Source organism: Ochotona curzoniae, unplaced genomic scaffold (assembly GCF_017591425.1).
Source record: "Ochotona curzoniae isolate NIBS_2020 unplaced genomic scaffold, NIBS_Ocur_1.0 scaffold_3208, whole genome shotgun sequence".
NCBI classification, from domain to species: domain Eukaryota; kingdom Metazoa; phylum Chordata; class Mammalia; order Lagomorpha; family Ochotonidae; genus Ochotona; species Ochotona curzoniae.
This window is the reverse complement of record NW_024467106.1, coordinates 45,790,717-45,815,003: the sequence shown is the minus strand read 5'-3', so window position 1 is coordinate 45,815,003 and position 24,287 is coordinate 45,790,717. Positions and strand designations below refer to the sequence as shown.

General features: G+C 40.0%; 1 protein-coding gene across 1 annotated transcript in view; it reads left to right on the top strand.

Moving 5' to 3' along the window:
• CCDC171 (coiled-coil domain containing 171) overlaps positions 1-24,287 on the top strand; it is a 301,385-nt gene that overhangs the window by 35,121 nt on the left and 241,977 nt on the right. The window contains exons 7-8 of the mRNA XM_041004524.1: positions 7,186-7,332; positions 23,146-23,238. Of these exons, the coding sequence (XP_040860458.1) occupies positions 7,186-7,332; positions 23,146-23,238 (240 nt within the window). The remainder of the gene's footprint in view (positions 1-7,185; positions 7,333-23,145; positions 23,239-24,287) is intronic.

Below are 24,287 nucleotides of genomic sequence, written 5' to 3'. Positions count from 1 at the left end.
GAGGCCTGGCTTGAATTCCCAGTTCCAGGATTAGGTCTGGCCCAGCTCTTGCTGTATTAAATCAGCAGATGGGAGATTCATGTCTCTGTTTTGCAAATAAAAAAAATGAGTTAGTAGATGGAAGTATTTCTGCCGAGTTTCAATTCTTGCTTTTAAGCTTTTAATTTAGAAATTTTTTTTTAATTTTAAGTTTTTTCTTGTTCTTTGTATTTATTTATTTAATTTTTCAATATAGACTTAAAAAAAGATTTGTTTAGAGGGACAAAGAATCAATTTTCCATCTGTTGTTTGACTGTAGCCACGGGGATTGGGCCAGACTGAAGGCAGGAGCTAGGTGTTTCTTCCAGGTCTCTCACATGGGTGGCAGTGGCCCAAGCACCTGGACCATCATCTCCTGCCTTTTCTTGGCTCTTAGCAAGAAGCTGGACTGCAACTGCAGCAGCCAGGACTTGAACTGGTGGCTGATGGGGATACTGGCATTGTAGCCAGCAGCTTTCCCTATCAGGCGACAATGCTGGCCCTGATATACACTTCCTGTTTTATGTTCATTTCTTTTCCTCCCAAAGATATGTTTTATTTATTTATTTATTTATTTTAGTTGGAAAGTCAGATAAACAGAGAGAAGGAGAGACAGAGAGGAAGGTCTTTGGTCTGCTGATTCACTCCGCCAGTGGCTGCAATGGCTGGGATTGTGCCATCCAAAGCCAGGAGCCAGGAGCCTCTTCTAGGTCTCCCACATGGGTGCAGGATTCCAAGGCTTTGGGCCATTCTTGACTGCCTTCCCAGGCTACAAGCAGGGAGCTGGATGGGAAGCAGGAATGCTGGTATTAGAACCGGCTTCCATACGGGATCCTGGCGCATTCAAGTTGAGGACTTTAGCCGCTAGACTACCATGCTGGACCCTTTTTGTTTCTAAAGGCAGGGTGACAGAATGAGGGAGAGACAGAGAAAAAGATCTTCTATCTGCTGCTTCTCTCTGCAAATTCCCACAGTGTCGGGATGGGCCAGGCCAAAGTCAGGAGCCAGAAACTATCAAGGTTTCCCCATGTGGGTAACAGGGTCCTAGGGCTAAGGCCGTCTTCTGCTGTTTTCCCTGCTGATCATCAGGAAACCGAATCAAAGCAGAGTGCATGGGGCTTGAACCATTGCTGTGATGTGGGATGTTGGTGTTATAGGTAATGCTTAATTCACTACCAGCCCTGGGATTGTAATATCTTCGTTTAATTTGCCGAGGATGTAGTTCATCTCCAATTTGAAGATTTTTTTTTCTCTGTCCTTGACAGTCTTTAAAGTGTTTGGCCTTATAGTTGTTCTTAAATTTAACATGAGGAGCTTTACTGTTTAGTGATCTGATGTTCTGGTGGCTGTATATATATTTTTTCAAAATGAGGAAATAAACAGCTAAGAGGAAGTGTGGAGCTACTTATGTGATGGGAGCTTTATAATACTGGTATCTGTAGTTCTTTTACTTGTTTTGGTAGTTTTCTCCAGCAGTCAATGTTTTCGCCTCTTTGTGATAAGGATTCAGTATCCCAAAACGGAAAATATGAAATCCAAATTCCTCCAAAATCTGAAACCTTTTTGGTGTTGATGAGGTGCCTCAAATGGAAATTTCCATACCTGGCCTCATGTGATGGGTTGCAATCAAAGTGCAGGTGTACTAAAATACTATAAAAATCACCTTTATTCTGTATGTACTATGTGAAATATGAATGTCTTTTGTGCCAGCATTGCAGACAAAAGCTTAATCTGTTATGCTGCAGCACTAGCCTTAGACCATTTATTTGAACAACAGAGTGACACAGAGAAGGGGATAGACTGAAATGGAGAACTCGTGTTTTTAGTTCACTGGGCCAGGCTTAAGCCATGAGACTGGGAGTCCCACAGGGCTGGATGGAATCCATGTCTGGCCATCGTCTGCTCTGCTGCCTCCTAGGAGCATTAGCAGGATGCTGCACAGGAGGTGGAGGAGCAGATTCCACTGTCACTCAGACATGGGACACAGGTGTACTGAGGAGGGGCTCAAGCCTCTGTGCCATAGCAGATTTTTAAAGCTCTTCTACAACGTGTGAAGGTTCCAGTTTCTCTACATCCTTACCATCACTTGTTATTATGAGCCTTTTTGCTTTCAGCCATATTAGTGGGTGTAGTGTAGTATGGTATGCTATGGTATGGTGTGGTGTGGTATGGTATAATATCTCATGAATTAAATTTATTTGTCCATAGTGACTTGTTATGTTGAACATCTTTTTTTGTGTTGTTTGTTGATTGGCTTTTCCAGTTTAAATGTGTGAATTCTTTTTGTTTTGTTATCAAGTGTAGTTAGTGAATTCTCTGTTTGGTCATAGGTGGTTAGGTAATGATTAAAAATTTCTTCAAATGCTTTGAACACATAAATCTAGCCTTTGTTGAAGAAGGGTACTTTCTGTCTGTTATGTATACAGTGTTCTTCAGGTAAATTAAAACTGCGTTAACTCTCAATCCCCAGCCTTCAGGTTAGCCAGACATGAGAGACTGGGGCCTTCTCAGGTGTTTCCTGGGCATGCACACAACCCTTTTCTTTATAGCTTTTGGATTCCAAGAAGATGTTAGAAAGTCAAAACCCGGTGATATCTCATTTTCTAATTTTCTCTTTCATAGTTGTTGGTCAGCTTCTTGTTAACCATGACTTGTTTTTTTACCCTGGACAATGTGATAATAGACAGTTGTCACTAATTATTGATACAGTGTGAGGCCAAATTCTCAGAAAGGAATTCCTAGGGAGTTCCCAGACAGGTGAAGTCATGCCTTGTCTCTGTTGCAGAGGTTTTTGGGAGCGGGGACCTGGTATGATGGCTCAATGGCTAAATTCTCAACCTTGCCAAGTGTCGGGTTCCCGTATGGATGCCAGTTTGTGTCCCAGCTGCTCCAGTTTCCATTCATTTCCCTGCTTGTGGCCTGGGAAAGGAGTGGAGGATGGCCCTGCACCTAGGACCTGGAAGAAGCTCTTGGCTTCGAATTGGCTCAGATCTGACCATTGTGGCCATTTAGGGAATGAACCAGCAGATGAAGGATTCTTCTCTCTGTAAATCTGATCCACATTTCCAATAAATAAATAAATAAATAAATAAATAAATAAACTTAAAAAAATATATATGGAAAGACAGAGACAGAAAAAGAGAAGAATTTTCTGACTGCACTTTCACTTTCTGAATGGCTGCAATAGCCAGATCTGGGTCAGCCTGAAGCCAGGAACCAGGAAATCCATCTCATCTCCCTCATGGATGGCAGGGTCCCAACCACTGGTGCCATTTGCTGCTGCCTTCCCAGATTTGTTAGAGGAAGTTGAATCTGAAGCAGAGTAGGTGGGACTTGGACCAATACTCTAGAAGTGTGATAGTGATATCTCAGGCAGTAGCTTAATATCCTGTGCCACAGTGCTGGCCCATTGACTGGATGTTTGAAATAGATACATGTATATATGTGATTATATAGTCTTTCTTATTCTCTTAACTAACTTAAAAAGCTAGAAGTATGTCCAGCTAATTGAATAAGTATTATATAGATCGACTCAGTGTCAAAATTGCAGGCCAATATTGCTTTATTAATGAATAAAAAGAAGCAACCAAGCAACAAATTATCAGGTTACATGAACTGCAAAGAATGGAAATGTTTTTACATGAAAAGCTCCGAGTAACTTTTGGAGGACTCACATTTGGTTGGTAGCAGATTTCGCAGTAGAAACCTTAAAGACTAGGAGGGAATGGAGTGGTAAAATCCAAGTTCTGGAAGAAAAATCTTCCAACCCAGAATACCTTAGCCAGCACAACTCTTTCCTAAGTGAGGGAGAAATAAAGACTTTCAAAGACAAGCAAGAACTGAAGGAATGCATCACCTCTGAAGATATGCTATATACGAAACAACAAAGTGTCAGAGTCAAGTTATTACTTACCAGGAAAAACATTGAATGTAAGTGAACTACATCACCCAACGAGAATCTGCAGACTGGCTGACTGAATTAAAAAAAAACAACTAAAACAACAACAATATGCTACAAACAAGAAATACGGTTTGCCCGTAAAGACAGACATACTGAAAGTGAAAGGATAGCATAAGGTGCTGCATGCAAGTGGAAGTCAGAAGAGAGCAGGAACAGCTATACTAAGGCAAAATAGAATTTAGGGCAAACACTGCTAGAACAGACAAGGAAGATCACTATATGATGTTCAAGGGTCAGTTCAGTAGGAAGATCTGAACATGATAAACTTTTTTTTTTTTTTTTTAAATAGTAAGGTCAGATATACAGAGAGGAAGAGAGACAGAAAGGAAGATATTCTGTCCATTGATTCACCCCCCCAAGCAGTCACTAGGACAAGAGTTGAGCTGATCTGAAGCCACAAGCCAGGAGCTTCTTCCAGGTCTCCTATGCAGGTTCAGGGTCCCAAAACTTTGGGCATCCTCGACTGTTTTCCCAGGCCACAAGCAGGGAGCTGAATGAGAAGCGGAATTAGAACTGACATCTATATGGGATCCCAGCACATTCAAGGTGAAGACTTTAGCTTCTGGGCTGCTGCGCTGGGCCTGGTATTGCTGGAACACCTATTTTTATAAGAGAAGCATAATACAATAATATTAGAGTGTATCACCCTCCTTTCATCATGGAGAGATGTACCAGACAAAAAAAAAATACCAGCAGAAAAACAGCAGAGTTGATCTACAGTGTAGACAAAATGAAACTAATGGATATTTATAGAAAATTCTTTACCACAGCTACAGAATACACATTTTAAAGAGTTATTTATGTATTTGAAAGGCTGGGTTACACAGAGAGATATGATAAAATTAGATTACATTAGGCTGTTCATAATTTTTTAGATGTGAAGTGTTATATAAAATTTTTGAGTGCTGTCAGTTGTAGATAATGTGGTAAACTTTTACTCTGCTTTGTAGTTTTATACTCTTTTTAAAAGACTTATTTATTTTTATTGGAAAGTCAGATTTATAGTGAGAAGGAGAGACAAAGATCTTCCAGCTGATTCACTCCCACAGTGGCCAGAGCTGTGTTGATACAAACTAGGAGTTTCTTCTGGGCTTCCTATGTAAGTGCAGGGATCCAAGGCTTTGGGCCATCCTTGACTGCTTTCCTAGGTCACAAGCAGGGAGCTGAATGGGAAGTGGAGCAACCAGGACACGAACCAGTGACTGTATGGATGCTGGTACTTGCAGGTTGAGGAGTGGCCAATTAAACCATTGTGCTGCCTCTGCTTTAAATTCTTTCTTTCTTTCTTTCTTTCTTTCTTTCTTTCTTTCTTTCTTTCTTTCTTTCTTTCTTTCTTTCTTTCTTTCTTTCTTTCTTTCTTTCTTTCTTTCTTTCTTTCTTTCTTTCTTTCTTTCTTTCTTTCTTTCTTTCTTTCTTTCTTTCTTTCTTCAAAAGGCAGTCAGGTGGGGATGGAGGGAGGGAGAGAGAGAGAGAGAAAATGAATGAGATGATCTGTTCTCTGGTTCACTTCCCAAATGGCTGCAACAACCAGGGTTGGGACAGGAGTTAAACCAGGAACAGGGAACTTCATCCAGGTCTTTCACATGAGTGGCAGGTAGGCAAGTATTTGGGCCATCATCTGTTGCCTTCTGAAGCCATCAACACAGGAAGCTTGGTTACTAGTAAAGCAGCCAGGACTTGGTTTGGAATTTTGATGTGTGCTGATGGCACAGCCAGTGGCTTAATGTCTGGCGCCACATCACTGGTCCCTGAGCTTTGTTCTTACCCCTGAAAGTGTGAAGATTAAACAAGTATAACTAGATAACTTTTGCATATTAAGAAATCTCTATGACCTGAAGAAAATAATTGTTGAGTTACGTGTGTGGTCAGCTATAGAATACTTACGAATGAGGGGATGTGAAGAGAAGAAATTGAGTTTGTTTCTCATTCCTTAACTGTACACTGTATGGATGGGTACTTTCCAAAGTAGAGTATTTAGTAGAAAATTATATTTGATGTTTGATACATACACAGACTCTGATGCTGTGATTTGAGTGGGAATTCTTGGAAGCGTGTATAAATGTGTATGTATGTCTGTAAGAATATGATGGTGAAGGGAATGCGGAAGGAAGAACTTCGTTAAGGACCTTAAGTAAGAATGATAAATCTAGATTAGTTATTGTGGAATATAACTTTCACATATATGTATGAAAATATGTGTGTATATATATGCTAACTTCACATTTCAACTTTCAATGAAATTCAGTTGTTATTTCTGAATTTAGAAGGAAAAGGACATTGAGAAATTTAAGTGGAAGACTGTGATGTTTATATTCTTTTAATGGTAACATAGGTTTGAAAAGTTCTGGAAATGAAAGGAAGTGAAACACAGCCATCTAGTGGATAAAAACTTAAGAACCATTAGCTTGTACTCACACTGAAGTACTGTGAGCACTCCTGAACATTTCTCAAGGATTATTACTAGGAGGGACTGTAGTTAAGCATCCCTTCTCACACAAACGAACAGTATACATTTATGCAACAAATAATAAGTAATAACAAATAATAAGTTTTAATAAGTGGAGAAAATCTCATGACAATTTAATACAACTTTATATAAAAACTCTCTGGCTAGGCCCAGTGTAATAGTGTAATGGTTGGGGTCTTCGCCTTGAATGTGCTGGGATCCCATATGGGTGCCAGTTCTAATCCTGGCAGCTCCACTTCCCACCCAGCTCCCTGCTTGTGGCCTGGGAAAGCAATCGAGGATGACCCAAAAGCCTTGGGACCCTACCCCTGTGTGGGAGACCTGGAAACAAATTCCTGGCTCCTGGCTTCAGATCAGCGCAGCACCGGCCATTGTGGTCACTTGGGGAGTGAATCATCGGACCGAGGATCTTCCTCTCTGTCTCTCCTCCTCTCTGTACATCTGCCTTTCCAATAAAATAAATAAATCTTAAAAAAAAAAAACCTCTCTGGCGTGGAACTGATATAACACTTTAGTGTGCTACACACATTTTAATTTTGCCATGTAATGATCAGGTTTGTGTCAAACTCTAGAATTACTTTTTAGATGTTTGGGTGTTATAGCTAGGTCTAGGCCTCTCTTGCCAAAGTTAACCTGTTTTTCTAGTTGAAGCTCAGGTTTAGTTACTGTCCTCGCTAGAGTAACTTTTAGTCACCGATGACATAAAAGCTTTATTGATGCAAACATGAATTATTTGCAGGAACAAGATAATGCTGTACAAAATATGCACAAGAAAGTAGAACAATTAGAAACAGAACATATGGACTGCTCTGAACTCTTACAACGACAAACGAATGAACTTGAATTTAGTACTCAACGAGAGGAACGTCTTAGGAAAGAATTCGAGGTATGTTTTATAATCATTACACAGCATGCGTGTTACTCAATCAGTGATCTAAGGTTAGATACAGCCTTTTCTTCCAAAAACTATGAAACTATTTTTGAAAGGTATTTTACTTATGTTTTATATTTGGCATTGTTGAGAACTTTTGTTTCTGAGTCAAATGTATCTTTCCTCTAATGTTTAAAATCCATTTAGTATTCACAGTTAATTCTTATGGACTATTTGGGACATTTGAGAGTCATTCCTGTCAGTTCAGGAAAATGTGTGGTATATCTAGATTCTAAATGACAAAATACTAAATTTTAATTTTGAAATTTGAATTGCGTACTAGCTGAATTTATGAGATGCATTTCAGGTGAGATTTTAGATGGGGAAAATCCATTTGCAGGTACAGGATCCCAAGGCTTTGGACCATCCTCAACTGCTTTCCCAGCCCACAGTCAAGGAGCTGGAAGGGAAGTGGGGCTGCCGGGATTAGACCCAGTACCCGTATGGGATCATAGTGTGTGCAATGCGAAGATTTTAGCTGCTATGCTACCATGCCGGGCCCTGGCCTAGAAATTTTAACTGAAGCAATATGTATATGTATAACAGTAAGAGTTATAACTTTTAATTCGATGTTAAAATCCCTTTGCCTTGGTCCTGGCATGATTATCTAGTGACAAAATTTTCACCTTGCATTTGCTGGAACCCACATGGGTACTGGTTCGTGTCCTGGCTGCTTTACTTCCCAAGCAGCTCCCTGCTTGTGGCCTGTGGTAGCAGTCGAAGATGGCCCAAAGCCTTGGGACCCTGCACCCATGGATCTGTGGATCTGCCTTTCCAATAAAGTAATTACATTTAAAAAAAAACATCGGGTCTGGCACAGTAGCCTAGTAGCAAATGTCCTCGCCTTGCATGCCCCAGGATCCCATATAGGCCTTGGTTCATATCCCTGCTGCTTCACTTCCCTTCCAGTTCTCTGCTTGTGGCCTGGAAAAGCAATTGATTATGGTCCAAAGCCTTGGGACCCTGCAACTGCATTGGAGACCTGGAAGAAGTTCTTAGCTTGTGGCTTTATATCAGTTCAGTTCTGGCTGTGTGGGCCACTTGAAGAGTGAACCAGCAGATAGAAGATAGATAGTGCACACGTGAGAGAGATCTTGGTTTACTTTCCAGATGTCTGCAGCAGTCTAAACTGGACCAGGCTGAATCAGATGCCAGGAGTTGGATCTCTCACCTGCATGGCAGGCGGCCAAGCATTTGGGCCACCTTCTGCTGCTTCTCCAGGCCATTAGCAGGGAGCTGAGGTGGAAGTGGAGCAACTGTGACACAAACTGTTGTTCATACAGGCTTCACAGGTGGTGGCCTAACCCTCTGCTCCCTAACTTTGGCTCCTAGATTTGGCTTTAGATAGGTTAAATTAGGCACATTAATTAGATGGCCAATTGAAGATACTGGGTAAACACTGGAAATCTTATTGTAGGGTGGTAAGGAGCTGTAATATTTCACTGGAAGAATTTTGAAATGTAACAATCTGTATGATATTGCTTTGTTTCTTTTTCATTTCTGCCAAGAGTGATAATGCTGGCTAGAAAATGAAAAAACAACAACAACAACAAACAAGAACAACAACAAAACCCCATTGAACCATTATCACAGCCAATATATGTGAATATTTCATCACTGTGAAAAGAAACCCACTACCCACCACTCGTTTCCCTCCTCTTTAGTCCTAGGTAGCCACCAATCCACTGTGTGTCTCGATAGCATTTTCTTTTCTAGATATTTCATATATCTGGAATTGCAGTGTATGGTATTTTGTGATATTTCGCAGTATGTAGTAGTAATTTATATCTTTAAATAGAATATTCCATTTTATTACACATTTTTGTGTATCTATCTGTCAAGTGATGGCTCTGTGTTTCCACTTTTTAGTTATTCTGGATACATTTTCAGTTTCCTTAGATATATACCTAGGAATGAAATTTATGGGTCACATAGAATAACACTATGTTTAATTTTTAAAAAAACTGTCAAACTGTTTTGCTGTATTTTCTGCTCCTGCCTACTAGGTTCTGATTGCTCCAGATTCTTGTCAGTATTTTTTATTGTCAGTCTTTTTGATTGAAGCCTCCTTAGTGGGTCAGAAAGTATGTCTCCTTGTGGTTTTGATTTGCGTTTCAGTAATGACCAGTGATACTGAGTAAAATATCATGTACTTGTTGGCCATTGGCCTGTCTTCTGTGCAGGAATGTCTATTTGGATCTCTTGCTCATTTTTAAGACGGAGTTAGTTGTAAAGCTCAGGTTATTTTTTTGGAAGTTTATTTCAAAGATGAGGGAATCAAAGATGCATGTGGGGCATGTTTGGGTTGGAGTGATCAGGAGGAGTAAGGTGGGAGACAGGGAAATGTTTCTGCCTTCCATTCCAGGTGTGCAGGAAGAGAGGGAGAATCCCTCTACATTACCCGTCTTCACAGGATCTTAGGAAGGGGAGTGGTTTCATGTTGCAGTCCCAGGTCCCCAGTGATGGGAAGTGTGTGCTAGGGTAAGGGTGATTCAGCGATGAGGGTGTGACTTCTAGTTTGTGAAGGGCCCTACCTGTCTCATTTCATTTCCCCCATCAAAGATTTCCAACTGTTAAACTAAGGGAGCAGATATATCACATCTTCTATAGTTAACTTCTTCCTGATTAGGGACATAGGGTTTGCTTATCCTGGGTTCCGACATCTCTCTCTTATATGAATTTCTCTCATGAGCCAGAGAATTTCTATTTGGAGCCAGTGCCCTGTCCCCTACATCTTCACCATTACTGTGAGATTTTGTAGGCTTCTTTGCATAGGAGTCAGCAACAGAGGTGGTCTAACCATGTAACATGTGCTCTGAGGCTAGACCGTACACCCCAAGATTGGATTCCTAATGAGCCTGAGGACAACAGGAGGTGCTTGCTGATGCCAAAAGTCAGTAGTTGGCCTCTCCACATGTTGGATGCTGCAGCCTAGGTTAGAGAGCACTGGAGTACTGGCTGTGTAGGCCCCTAGCCCAGCCTCTTCCAGCCCTGGTTCTTGTGTGTGCTGGTGGGTGTTATGACCTGGTTCTGGAAGGTCCTTTCGGTTCCCTGCCTGGCCTGTGTCTTGCCTTGTTTCTTGCACACTCTGGTGGGTGTAGCAGCCTGGTCCAGAGGGGGCCTGACTCACTTGGCCCCTCTGCCTGGCATGTCCCCAACCCTGGCACTTGTGGAATCCAATGGGTACAGCAGCCTGGCTCAGTTGGGGCCTTCTAGACTTCTCTTTCTGGCATGTCCTCAGTCCAAGGTCTCACACATTCTGAAAGGTACAGTGGCATGGCCCAAGGAAGCTCATGGCACTGATTTTCCAGGTCTCCCTGCCTATTCTGCCATCTACCCTGGCTCTTGGACACACTGATGGTGCAATGACTTGCCCCAAGGAAGCTCAAGGCTGCAGCTCTGCCCATATCAAAAGCTCTCAATGCCCCCGACCCTGGTCCAGGAACTCTGGCAAGCAGGTTGTGGCAGTTTGTTCAGTCCCCGCAACCCTTGTAGGTTTAGTGTTAAAGAGTAGAGAATTACATAAGTGATAAACATTTCTATAGTTAATATAGAGTTGGTCCAGAATGCCAGACCCAGAATGCCATGCAGCTATTGGCTGCTTTTGTGCCAGGGGTATAACACTTAGGTACAATGCAACCTAGGCTGTTGGGTATAGCTCAGGGGTACCATATTAATGTATGATATTGGGGGGAGACTGGGTGTGTGGCATATGGGAATTCTCAATAGTAATGCCAAGCGTGAACTTGGCAAAGATGAAATTATACTGTAACCATACATAGTCGAATTCTTTTATAAGGTTACAGAAATAAAAAAAAAGTGGTTATATTTTCAACAACAGTTCAAACTTCTGTTTTACTTGTGTGAACACTTTTTTCATGTCATCATATTTTACACTACTTTTAATACTATGTATTTTATGGATGACTTATTAATAAGGATTAGCTTAGTTAATGGTCTGAATATTAGAATTAAAAACCATTTAAAAGTCTCTTTAGGATACTATCATATTTGATGATCACTAAAAATATTTTAATTTCTTATAGTTGTGAAGAAGTACTGGGTATCAGTAATTTCATTTTTGTAGATAGAATGCTTGGTACACCAGTTTTGGCTCATATGACAAATGTCTAATGCCTACTTTAAAGTGTATTTGTAGATCACTTACCACTGATTCCTGCCCCTCTCCCCAGCCCCCGCACATCCCCTCTCCCGTAAAACATGTAACTGCCGGCCCAGCATTGTGGCTCGGTGGCTAAATCCTCAGTTATAAGCAGCAGGGTCTCATTTGGGCACTGGTTCATGTTCCAGCTGCTCCACTTCCCATCCAGCACCCTACTTATGGCCTGGGAAAGAAGTACATGCTGGCCCAAAGCCTTAGGACCCTGCACCTGTGTGGGAGACCTGGAAGAGCCTCTTAGTTTCTACTTTGGATTGCCTCCTCTCTGGATGTTTCAGTCAGTTGGGGAGTGAACCAACGGATGAAAGATCTTTGGCTCTCCTTCTCTTTGTAACTCTGATATTTTCCCAGTGAAAATAAATAAATCTTTAAAAAATGTAATTGCTCTAATATTTTTTCTTATATTATTTTGGATTGCTTATATTTTTACTATTACTTTTCTGAGCTATTCACTAAATACTTTGAAAAAATATTTATTGAGAAAGAGACAGAAAAAACAAAACAAAATCAACAACAGGAAGGACAAAAAATAAATTAACAACACCATGAAATTAAATAACATGCTACTGACTGACTAATGTGTTGCTGAAAATGAAAATCAGGAACCTTCTTGAAGAAAATGATGCTACTGTATGATCTATGAGTATTTGGAGAATTTAATCAGAAGAAAGTGTTTTGAAGAGATGAAACTAACCAAAAACATCGAAACCCATACGATATAGTTTCCACTGATTTTTGTTGGTGAAATGTGTCTCCTGTAGGTAACAAATAGATGGGTTTTGTTTTTTGATCCAGTCTACTAATCTATGACATTTGATTGATGACTTTAAGCCATTTACATTTATGGTTAATATGAATGGGTGTTAATTTGGTTCTGTCATTTTAGCAATGGGTTGTTCATTGATTTAGTCTTCTGTTGTTATTGTACTTGGATGTTCTTCACATTTGCCTTTGGTTTTGGTGGGCACTATTCCTCTTCTCTGTCAAGAGAACATCTTTGAGTATCATTTGTAGGGCAGATTTGGAAGAGGCATATTCTTTTAACTTTTCTTTACTATGGAAGAATTTTATTTCATTTTCAAAGACAAAGGAAAGCTTTGCTGGGTATGTTATCCTGGGATGGACATTTTTTTGCTTTTTAGACTTTGGAATATGTTGCTCCATTCTCTTCTGGCCTGTAGAATTTCCTGTGAGAGGTATCCTGTGAGTTTAATTGGCATTCCTTTATATGTCAATTGATTTTTTTTTTCACTGGCACATTTAAGGATCTTTTCCGTATGTTCTATTGAAGAGAGCTTGATGATCATGTGTCTTGGTGAAGATTGCTTTTGGTCAAGCCTGTTGGGAGTTCTGTGCCCCTCCTGGATGTTGTTTCCCAATTCTTTCTCTAGATTAGGGAAATTTTCCTTTATTATTTCATTAAATACATGTGTAAACCAAGCTTCTCTTTCTGCACCTTCTGGGACTCCCATAACTCTTACATTTGACCTTTTAATAGTGCCTTTCAATTCTTGAATAACTTTTTTGGCCTGATCCACCTCTGCTTCCAGCTTTTTGTTTGTTCCTCCTGGTGACAGGAAATATCTTCCAATTCTGAGATTCTTTCTTCTGCTTCTTTCATTCTATTTTGGAGACTGTCCACTGTACTTTTAATTTACTCCATTGTATTCTTCATTTCTGATATATCAGCTTTCATTGGATTCATTTCTAGTGTGACATAGTCCTTGAATTCCTTGAATGCCTGCTTTACATGCTTCTCATTGTTGATAAGAAGCTTTATAACAAGCGTTTGAATTCTGTATCTCCCATTTTCTCAATGTCTTCCTCAGTTAACTCTGAGGTTTGCATAGGGTTTTGCTTGTTTGCAGAGGAGTCTTCAGTAATATTCATTGTGCCTCTGTCTCTTCTTTGCTCTTGGTCATTGTAGTTCTGGTTGGCAGAATCTTCTTGGGACAGGTTTCTAAGCTGTGTCACCCACAGGTCTGCAGTTTGATTCTGCTTATTGCATTTGGTACATGGCTCTTTATTTGCTGTCACTTGTGCTACTCCTTCCAGCAAGTTGCAGGTTCTTATGTTAGATTTCCACCATGGTCTCTGTATCTCCAGCTCCTGGCTCACCATTCTCCACCTCCTGTGATACCGTGCTCAGCCTGCACCATTGTCTGTATAACCATTCTCCCACTTCCAGTTGGAGCAGGTCCCAGGATTAGGGAGATACCAGGTGTCTATGTAACTAGGTTGTTGGTGGTGCTGATCTTGTAGGACCCTGTTGACTGTTAGTTCTGAGGACCATACAGACCTATTTTGACCCTTACGATGCCATAGTCGGTATTATTTTCCTGTGGGACCAGAGCAATGCACTGAGCTCAATGAATTTTTGCTGAGCTCAGTGCATGTGTAGCTCACTGTTGTCCCTGCAGTCTTAAATTCTTTGCCACACTGTAAGAAATGCCACTACTAGAGTTCTTTTTTTTTTTATGATAGATTGTTTTTATTCCTGATTAAAATCAGCTCTATCTTTTTTTAAATTGTTATTAACATTGTATTATGTGATACAGTTTTATAGGCACTGGGATTCCCCCCACCCCTCACACAACCCTCCCCCCATAGTGGATTCCTCCACCTTGCTACATAACCACAGTTCAAGTTCAGTTGAGATTCCTTCATTGCAAGCATATACCTAGCATAAAGTCCAGCATCTTATTGTCCAGATAAGTTCAGTGGCTTCTTGGGAAGACCTTCTCTGGTCTGAAGGTAGAGCTAACAGAGTAAAGTTCCGGTCAGTTAAAAGCCCCAACAAAACATCAGCATCAATATACAATGTTATGGAATTAATTGACATAGTATTGAGTAAACAATATGTTAAAGATAATGCAAGTTCAATTCTTCAAAACATCTGGGTTGAGACAGTATCAATGACAGGTTCAAAAAGTAACAAACAACCAAACAGAAATTACAGGTTAAATCAAGGCGAACATGTGGTATCTAACCTTTTGGGATTTGCTTATTTCCCTTAGCATTATAGTTTCCAGTTGGGCCCATTTAGCCACAAAGAACTGCATTTTGTTTTTTTTTAATAGCTGAGTAGTATTCCATGGAGTAGATGAACCAAAGCTTTCTTATCCAATCTTCTGCTGATGGGCATTTCGGTTGCTTCCATGTTTTTGCAATTACTGATTGTGCTGCTATGAACATAGGGGTGCATGTTGGTTTGTCATGAAACAGGTGTTTTGGATATATTCCTAGGAGTGCTATTGCTGGGTCATATGGTATGCAGATTTTGAGTTGTTTGAGTGTTCTCCAGACTGATTTCCATAAAGGCTGTACCAAGCTGCAGCTCCACCAGCAGTGGAGTAGGGTTCCCTTTTCCCCGCATCCTCGCCAGCAAGCGTTGTTGGTGTTCTTGTTTATGTGGGCCAATCTTACTGGTGTTAGGTGGTACCTCATCCATTTCTTAATTTGGATTTCCCTTATTGCCAGGGAACTGGAGCATTTTTTCATATGTTTGTTTGCCATTTGGGCTTGTTTCTTTTTGAAATGTTTGCCCATTTCCCGTGCCCATTTCTTGAGTGGCTTGTTTGTTTTGGTGTTTTGGTTGTTTTGGAGTTCTTTGTATATCCTGGAGATTAGCCCACTATCTCCTATATAGTGCGTGAAGATCTTCTCCCATTCTGTGGGTTGCTTTTTTACTTTGCTGATTGTTTCCCTTGCTGTACAGAAACTTCTTAGTTTGATGAGGTCCCATTTGTTTATTCTGTTCTCAACTGCTATTGCTTTTGGCGTCCTTCTTAGAAAGTCAGGACCTACTCCTAGGTCTTGCAGGGTCTTTCCAACATTTTCTTCCAAGAGTTTGAAGGTTTCTGGATGTAGGTTTAGGTCTTTCATCCGTGTAGATTGGATCTTAGTGCACTACTAGAGTTCTTGATCTGCTGGTCATTAAGTCTGATGGCCACCTGAACCTGTCTTGGGTTTTACATGTAGGATGCCACGTTGATGCAGTTCACTGAGTCAGAAATGAGTTCGCTCCCTGCTCTGTGCATGTTCAGTCCTGCCTCATAATCTTCGCCTCCTTAAATAAAATGGTGCCAAATTCAGCTCTTAGAGGCAGACTGGGCGATGAAATCCACCCTGTTCCTGCACCATGCGTTTGGGACCTGCCGTTCTGTTGCTGTTCCTGGTCAAATCAAACAGACGAGTAGGACGGGTAGTTCTTTGTCTGGGTTCATCTCCTGAGCTCCCCAGATGAAGGTTGCTTCCCAGCTGGTTGCTGGTGGAGTTCTGGCTGTTGGTGGTGTGCAGATTGCCCGTTAGCTGAATGCCTCTGGGGTATCAGTCACTGCAACACCACAGCATTGTTTTTGCTGCTTTCCTGTGTCTGTCAGTCTCCAGGTACCACTCTGCTGTTCTGTCTTCTCCTATTTCCTGGAGTGTGTTCTCTCTGCTTCTCACTGGCTAATATTTCCCTGTTTAAATGTGTCCTTACTCTATTCTACCATCTTGATATTCCAGTTCTCTGCTTTGGGGGTTTTGAAACTTTACATGTAGTCTAGGTGATTTCTATAACTTGGGTCATCTCTGTTTCTATTCATTTAGTAAAATCTTATAAATGAAAAACTCCTATATGTGGACAAATATGGTTATCTGTTAATCTTCATATTTAGACCTCTTTAAACTTTGTCTTTAATTTAAATAAATATATTTAGTGTTGTTCATTTAACTCGGTGGTGGCTTAGTGAAAAAGTTTTTAAGTTTCTAGAGTGTTCTATACTCATTTTACGTTCCAGTATGGAAGCTTCAACTACCAGTAATTTCAGGCAAGTAAAGTTAGTGGAAATGATAATTTAAATATGATAATTAAAAATATATTTAGTTTTTATTGGAAAGGCAGATTTATACAGAGGAGAGACAGAAAGATCTCCCATCTGCTTTGGCCATAATAGTCGGAGCTGAGCCAATTGGAAGCCAGGAGCATCCTCTCGGTCTCTGAATCAGGTGCAGGATCCCAAAGCTTTGGGCCATCCTCTGCTCCTTTTCCACACCACAAGCATGGAGCTGGATGAGAAGTGCTACAGTCAGGACACAAATTGGCACCCATATGGGATCTTCATGCTTGGAGGCGCAGGATCAGCCAGTTGAGCTAATGTGCTGTCCCAATAGAAATGATAATTTTAAAATAATGAAACTAATATGCGATAACAGTAAGTAGGAGACTTTAAAAAAATTTTAAAATAGTGCATTATTTAATGTCAGTGGTATCAGAGCAAGCAGGCAATACAGAGACTTTTAGCTTAACAAGCATTTTAAATTTTGGTGAAGCTTTTTAATAGCTGTATTTCATGAAAAGTGATTTCTTTATGTGCCTGGACCAAAGAACTTCATATATATAATACGTTTTTAAAGTCTGACAGGCTACGCCATTTTGTGGCTTACTCATCTGAACGTGGATCAATGATTTCTTAGATTAAAAAAAATTAACTCCCAACCCAATTTTATAAATGCAGTGCTACATACCACAGAATCAAGGGAAATGTGTACAGGAAAAAGAAATATCTATGACTCTTATAAGCTTCTTTACAACTAGGGGAGTTTATTATCATGGGAAATAAGCTTAACTCAATAACAAAACAGAGAAGATGCAAACCTAATTCTGAGCAAACTGAAGTCTTTGGAAAATTACAGCAGAGAGAGAGAACAACAGTCTTTGCAAATAAATCCTGAATTGCTTCTGTCAGTCATATTTATAGTAACAGAGAAGGGAAAAGGCAGAAGGAAAAGAAAGATGTGTTTGACCTTCCATAGTTTTCCAGGAAGTCCATTTTGGATAATTCATCTTTTTAAGTCATTTGCTTGTAGCAATTGTATTTCAGTACTGATCTGTGTTGATTACTAACTAGTCAATGAGGGGACTGCTTGGGTTTTACAATCGTACTTCGTGTACTACACTGATTGTATTATACATTTCAGTACAGTGTTTAATGTTGATATTGGGTTTCAAAACTGCAAGTTCATTTTAAAAAAATGGGTTGAGCACTCAAGTGTTGCCAGAAGAGATAAAGGTGATATTTAAATAAAGATAGATTAGTTAATCGCCGAACTAATCAGAATATGTGACCTAATAAAAACTGTTTTAGGATCTGAACAGTGTAGTTTCATTATTCATTTCTTGCTGAATAAAGCAGTTAACTGCATTTTCGAATTTATTCCTCCCTGTGCTCATGCTGGCATGTACAGCTTCAGACTTAGTGTTGGAGATATCTGACACATAGTGGGTACTCTTTAATATTCTTTTTACTTGCATAGTAAAATAAGTATCAGTGAAAGCATCATGAAAAGCATCACATCAGACCCATTCATTAAAATAAATTTTAATTTATTTTTAAATATCTATTTTAAAAAATTTATTTATTTATTTATTGGAAAGGCAGGTATACAGAGAGGAGGAGAGAAAGAGGGGAAGATCTTCCATCCGATGGTTCATTCCCCAAGAGACCGCAGTGGCTGGTGCTGAGCCGATCTGAAGCCAGAAGCCAGGAGCCTCTTTGGGTCTCCCACGTGGGTGCAGGGTCCCAAGGCCTTGGGGCATCCTTGACTGCTTTCCCAGGCCACAAGCAGGGAGCTGGATGGGAAGTGGAGCTGCTGGGATTAGAACCGGTGCTCAAAGGGGTCACGGAGCATGCAAGGCGAGGACTTTAGCCGCTAGGCTATCACGCTGTGCCCCAGATTTATTTATTTTTATTGGAAAGTCAGGCCCCATTCATTTATTTTTAACTAATGATTTAAGTGTTTTTATACCGTAGCATTTACTATTGGCCTTCAATGTAAACATAATGTGATTGCAATTATATTGGAAAACTTTTATCCCTTTGCAGTACCTTTTTATGGTAATAAAAGGATACTTGGAGGTTTCTGGTTTAAAGGCTGACGGTTTAGTACTCTTTTCCTTCATGTAAAGGTGGGGAAATATGCATAATAATGCCTACGCTGAAATATGCATAATGCTATGGTTATCATATAGAACTAACCAGTCTTCCAAGATCCAGTGTGTTAGACAATGTTTTTTGAAAAAGAGTAGTTATTGTAGTAGTTACTTGTGAAGTGAGAGCTGTTAGATGATACAATCTGAACAAATAGGTGCGTATCACTTGTAATTTGTATAAGTTGTTGACATTATGACTGAGCAAGTTTACAAAGGCTGTGCCAACTCTTATGCTGTATTGAGAAAAAAAAATGAACAGTATGTTGATGTTCCTTTAGCACCCTCTGCTGGATATAAGAATTACTTCAGCAGGTTAGAATTAAGTTCATTAGGAGAAATTTAATAAAATCAGTCAACAAAATCTACTGTTGGAACGAGTTTGTTTGAAGCCTTGAATTATTTCTCATGCCATTACTGATTTATCAATTGTTTTAGTAATAATAGCCAGTAAATTTGTTTTCTTTGGATGTTTCATTCAAAACAAGGAAGTATGAAAATATAGACGTGAGCTTGTGCTTATTGTTTCAGCTTAGTTTTGATATAGGCAGGCAAAATGGAATCTCCTCTGGATTGCTGGAATGACAAGCTAACAATTAAACACTGTCACATGTACATAAGAAACAAGACGTGAGGGCCCGGTGCCATGACTTAGCAGCTAAAGTCCTCGCCTTGATTGCACCAGGATCCCATATGGATGCCGGTTCTAATCCCGGCAGCTCCACTTCCCATCCAGCTCCCTGCTTGTGGCCTGGGAAAGCACTTGAGGATGGCCCAAAGCCTTGGGTTCCTGCACCTGCGTGGGAGACCTGGGAGAGGTTCCTGGCTTCTGGCTTTGGATCAGTCCAGCTCTGGCCTTTTCGGTCACTTGGGGAGTGAATCATTGGATAGAAGATCTTCCTCTCTATCTCTCCTCTTCTCTGTAAATCTGCCTTTCCATTAAAAATAAATAAATCTTGAAAAAAAAAGAAACAAGACTTGAATAGTCAAATATTTTGTTGCAGAATCACTGAATATGTTGTATTTTAATGAAAATTTTGACTAGATAGAGAAACCTGCAGATAGACTTTCAGGATTCTTTTTTTTTTTTATAAGCTTTGATAATAGTTGATGAAAGTTTTTTTTTTAAGATTTATTTTATTTTTATTGGAAAGGCGGATATACAGAGAGGAAGATCTTCCGTCCGATGATTCACTCCCCAAGTGAGCGCAACGGCCAATGCTATGCCAATCCGAAGCCAGGAGCCTCTTGCGGGTCTCCCATGCGGGTACAGGGTCCAAAGCTTTGGGCCATCCTCGATTGCCTTCCCAGGCCACGGGCAGGGAGCTGGAAGGGAAGCGGGCTGCCGGGATTAGAACCGGCACCCATATGGGATCCCAGGCGTGCAAGGCGAGGACCTTAACCACTGTACCACTGCACCATTGCGCCGGGCCCAACTTTTAGGATTCTGAAATGTATTTTGCCATTGTTAGACTTGTTTTTTCTCTTTATTTGCGTGTTCTATGTTTTAGGATACTATGTTCTATGTACTATACTATGTACTATGGGTTAGTGGCTAAAGTCCTCGCCTTGCACATGTTGGATCCTATATGGGCACCGGTTCTAATGCTAGCTGCCCCACTTCCCATCTAGCTCCCTGCTTGTGGCCTGGGAAAGCATTGAGGATGGCCACTTGGGAGTGAATCAGTGGGCAGAAGATCTTTTTGTCTCTACTCCTTTTGTCTATCTGACTTTCCAATAAAAATAAGGAAATGTTAAAAAAATTATGTTCTCAGTGCCTTTGGGTATTTCCTGAGTGGCCAGACTCCTGATTTTACAGACTGTCAAGTGAGCATACTCATTACCAACAAAGGCAGCTCTAATTCTTTGAGGGAAGAAAGTTTGTCCTGTGGTATTTACATTCAAATCTTTTTTCAAAAAAAAAAATTGGTATTGGGCGTCACTAGGGTATTGCCAGTTCTAGTCTGGGCTAAACACCAGCGTTTAATAGATGCTAAGCTGTATGTCTACAGCCTCAGGAATCTCTTGTTCTTAGATCTAAAGACAGCGTTTAGTAGGAACTTTTGTTTTTCAATGATGGGAATCACAAGTTCAAGTTAAGTGCTGCCACTTTAAAAAAATATTTTCTTTGGTCTTTTCACTCAAGTATTCTTTTTATTGAGATGCACTTCACATATTACAAAACTAATTCGTTTAAAGTATTTAATTCAGGGGTTTTCAGTATTTTCAGAAGGTTGTAAAACTGTTAATTATTTTTAAGGAAAGGTTTGTTTTTATTAGAAAGCCGGAATTTGCAGAGAAAAGGAAAGACATTTTTAGTGTCTGGTTCGCTCCCTCAAATGGCTGCTGATCTGCAGCCAGGAGCCAGCTTCTTCTGGACTTCCCGTGTGGATCAGGGTCCCAAGGCTTTCACGTACATCAACAGGAAGCTGGAGCAGAACTGGAGCAGCAGGGCCCAAACCAGTGTTCCTCTGGGACGCCAGTGAAGTGGGAAGCAGCTTTACTGTTACGGCACAGTGCTCTTCCCAGGTGTGCTTACTTGTTAAAACAAACTGTGTAGGCTAAGAAAGGAAAAAAGTTCTATCATCCAAAATTACATCAACAAATAGAAAGGCTTAAAGGGAGTGTAAAGGAGGATGTGAGGAGAGATTGATCTTTTTGTTTTGTTTCGCCACCCAGTTGGCTACGATGGCCAGAAGTGAGCCAATTCTAAGCTAGGAGCTAGAAGCTTTTTCCAGGTCTCCCACATCGGTGCAGGGGTCCAAGGACTTGGCCATCTTTTGCTGCTTTTCCAGGCACATTAGCAGGGGATTGGACAAGAAATGGAACAGCTGGGGTTTGGGCCACACCCAAATGGAATGGCTGCACTGTGGTTGAAGGTTTAACTTGATATGCCATGGCACTGGCCCCCACTTTCACATTTTTATACATGATTTCAAGGTGCATCCATATTTTGAGCTGTGTACCATCCCTTTCTCTGGCTGTGTAAGATTCCACTGTTTAGGTATTTCATATTTTGTTTATCCATTAATTAGTTATAGGCATTTTTGTATTTTCTACCTTTGGCTATTATGAAAAATGCTGCTATGATCCTTTGTGTGTTTTTTTTGTTTGTTTGTTTGTTTGAACATGCTTTCATTTCTCTTGGGTATATGCTTAGGAAAATGATTAGTGGGTTAACTGGTTATTCTTTGTTTATAAAATTTTTTTTTAATAATTTATTATTTGAGAGGTAGAGAGACTAAGAGAAAAAGCTATGGCTTACTGCTTCATTTCCCAAATGTCCATGACAGCCAGGACTGGGATGTGCCAGAGCTGGAAACTTGGAATTCAGTGCAACTTTCAAAGTGAGTTGTAAGAATCCAGTTACTTGTTCCATCATCTGTACATCCCAGGGTCTGAATTATCAGGAAGCTGTGATCAAAGCAGTGCTGGACTCAAACTCAGGCATTCATATCTCAGATATAGGTGACATAATCAGCAGCTTAGGCAATCTGCTAAATGCCCTCAAAACTCATAATATGAAAATCATTCCATTAAAACATGAGGAAAAGTATAGTAGATCCTTCACCAAAGAAGGCATACAAATAGCAATATGCATGAAGAGATGTTCAGTGATATTAGTCATTATAGGGAAATGTAAATGAAAGCTGAGATCCCTTAACAGGCCAATTTGAATATCTACATTAATCCCCTAAAAAATGACCATGCCAACTGTTGTTGAGGATGTGGAGCAATAGGACATTTCATACAACCCTATGGAATGTAAATTGGTATGCCCACCTTGGAAAATTTTATGGTAGTCTCAAAATGTGCAGTATACACTTCTCATTTGACCTAGCCATTCTAATCCTCACTAGTTACTCTGGCCATGTGAATGGGCATACAGAAATTGAACTGTGTCCCTATACACAAGTGCCCATAGCAGCTTTATTTGTAATAGCCCACAGTGGAAATAAATGTTCATCAGCAGGTGAACAGAGAAATCGGTTGTAGTATTAACATAGTGGAAGTTTGTTTGACTATAAAAGTGACCTATGGTACGTGCACCCACGTGATGAGTTTCAGAATACTTTCACAGGAGGAAAGGAATTGGGCAATAAAGCATCTGTGTTACAGGATTCAACTGACATAGAATTTCAGAAACTACAAGCTCCTGTACGGTACAGAATTAGCTGATGTGGATTACTCGGTGAAGGGGATTAGGTGCACAGTGCTGGAAGGAATACTTCAGCAAGGGATGTCAGGGATTGCTTAAGGGTAATTGAAGTATTTCTGGTTTTGATTGTGGCAAGGATTTCTTGGATCCTTATTTATGAAAACTTACCAAGTTTTGTCATTCCAATATGTATGGGTTATTATATACAAATTGTTTCCCAGCAAAACTTAAGAAGCAAAACAAAAAGAAAGCAAACTCTGGAACATTCTTTTTGAGCATGAGTTTACACTCCGTTCTTGCAAAGTAACAGGGAGAGGCCCTACAGCTGCGGTAAGCTAAATTGCTAATTGTAGTTCTGTGATGTACTAATCCATATTTAAACAGTAAGTACTAGTGTTAGTATTTACTAATATCAGTATATGGATTTATGATTTAAAAATCTTAATTTGTTTTTAGGCAACTACTCTGAGAGTGAAGAAATTAGAAGAAAATATTGAAGCAGAAAGAGCAGCACATCTGGAATCAAAATTTAATTCTGAAATTATTCAGGTAAGACATATGAATATGTATTTCTGGTATGAATTTTTAAAGTTGTGTTATAACAGTTAACTAAAACAACAATATATTCAGAGAACGAAGACATGCAAGAATATGTTGTGGTGCTCCTGATTACTGAGTTGCGGTCAGGATATAGTTGAGGATATATTATGCTAATGGAGGAGTTGGCACACTGCAGCACACAGGCCAGGTCTTACCCGTTGTCTGTTTTTGTGAAAATTCATCTTGCCTCTGCATCATATTTATAGAACGCATATCAGCTGTCATCATTAAGAGCTGACAGAATAAAGATGCATGAGCTCTACTTGCAACTTGGACTAAGCTTCAGATACCATATTTGTATATATGATATATAGACACAAAGGGAGAAATACAAAATGCTAAAATATTTGGGAGTATGACAAATAGAAAAGGTCTAATGCTGGAGAAGAATTAAATGTTCTTGTTGGGGTTTGGAAAGTGAGAAGGAATTTCTGAGAGAAAAGAGAGCACAGCATTTAAATTAGGGGTTGGAAAGCTATTGCCCTTGGACCAAATTTGACATGCAGCTCATTTTCGTAAATAATTTCTTTTGGGGGAAAATAACCATGCCCCTCTTTTTTAAACATGTAGTTTATGGCTGCTTGTTGATTTAGGAACCTTATGACACACAAAACTTAAAGAATTGACTCTCCAGCCCCATACAGAAACAGCTTTATGACCACTGTTCTCAGCGAACAGAACCGCAAGAGTAAAGCTACTAATGATAGTCGAAAGATGTGATGAGACTCAGGAAGGGACTTTTTAATGCTAAAGAACTTAGATTTATTTTGCAAGTCAGAAGCAGGGATAGGCAAATACTTCTCAGGAAAGACTGCAGAAGCACAGGCAAAACTAAACAACAACTACGCAAAACCAAACAAGTGAAGCCAGTGAAGCTAAGAAATGTCCGTACTATGAAGGAAACTGTAAACAAAGTGAAGAGGCAACCAAAGGAATGGAAGAAAATATTTACAAATGACACAACTGATAGAGGAATAATATCTAGGATCTATAGAGAA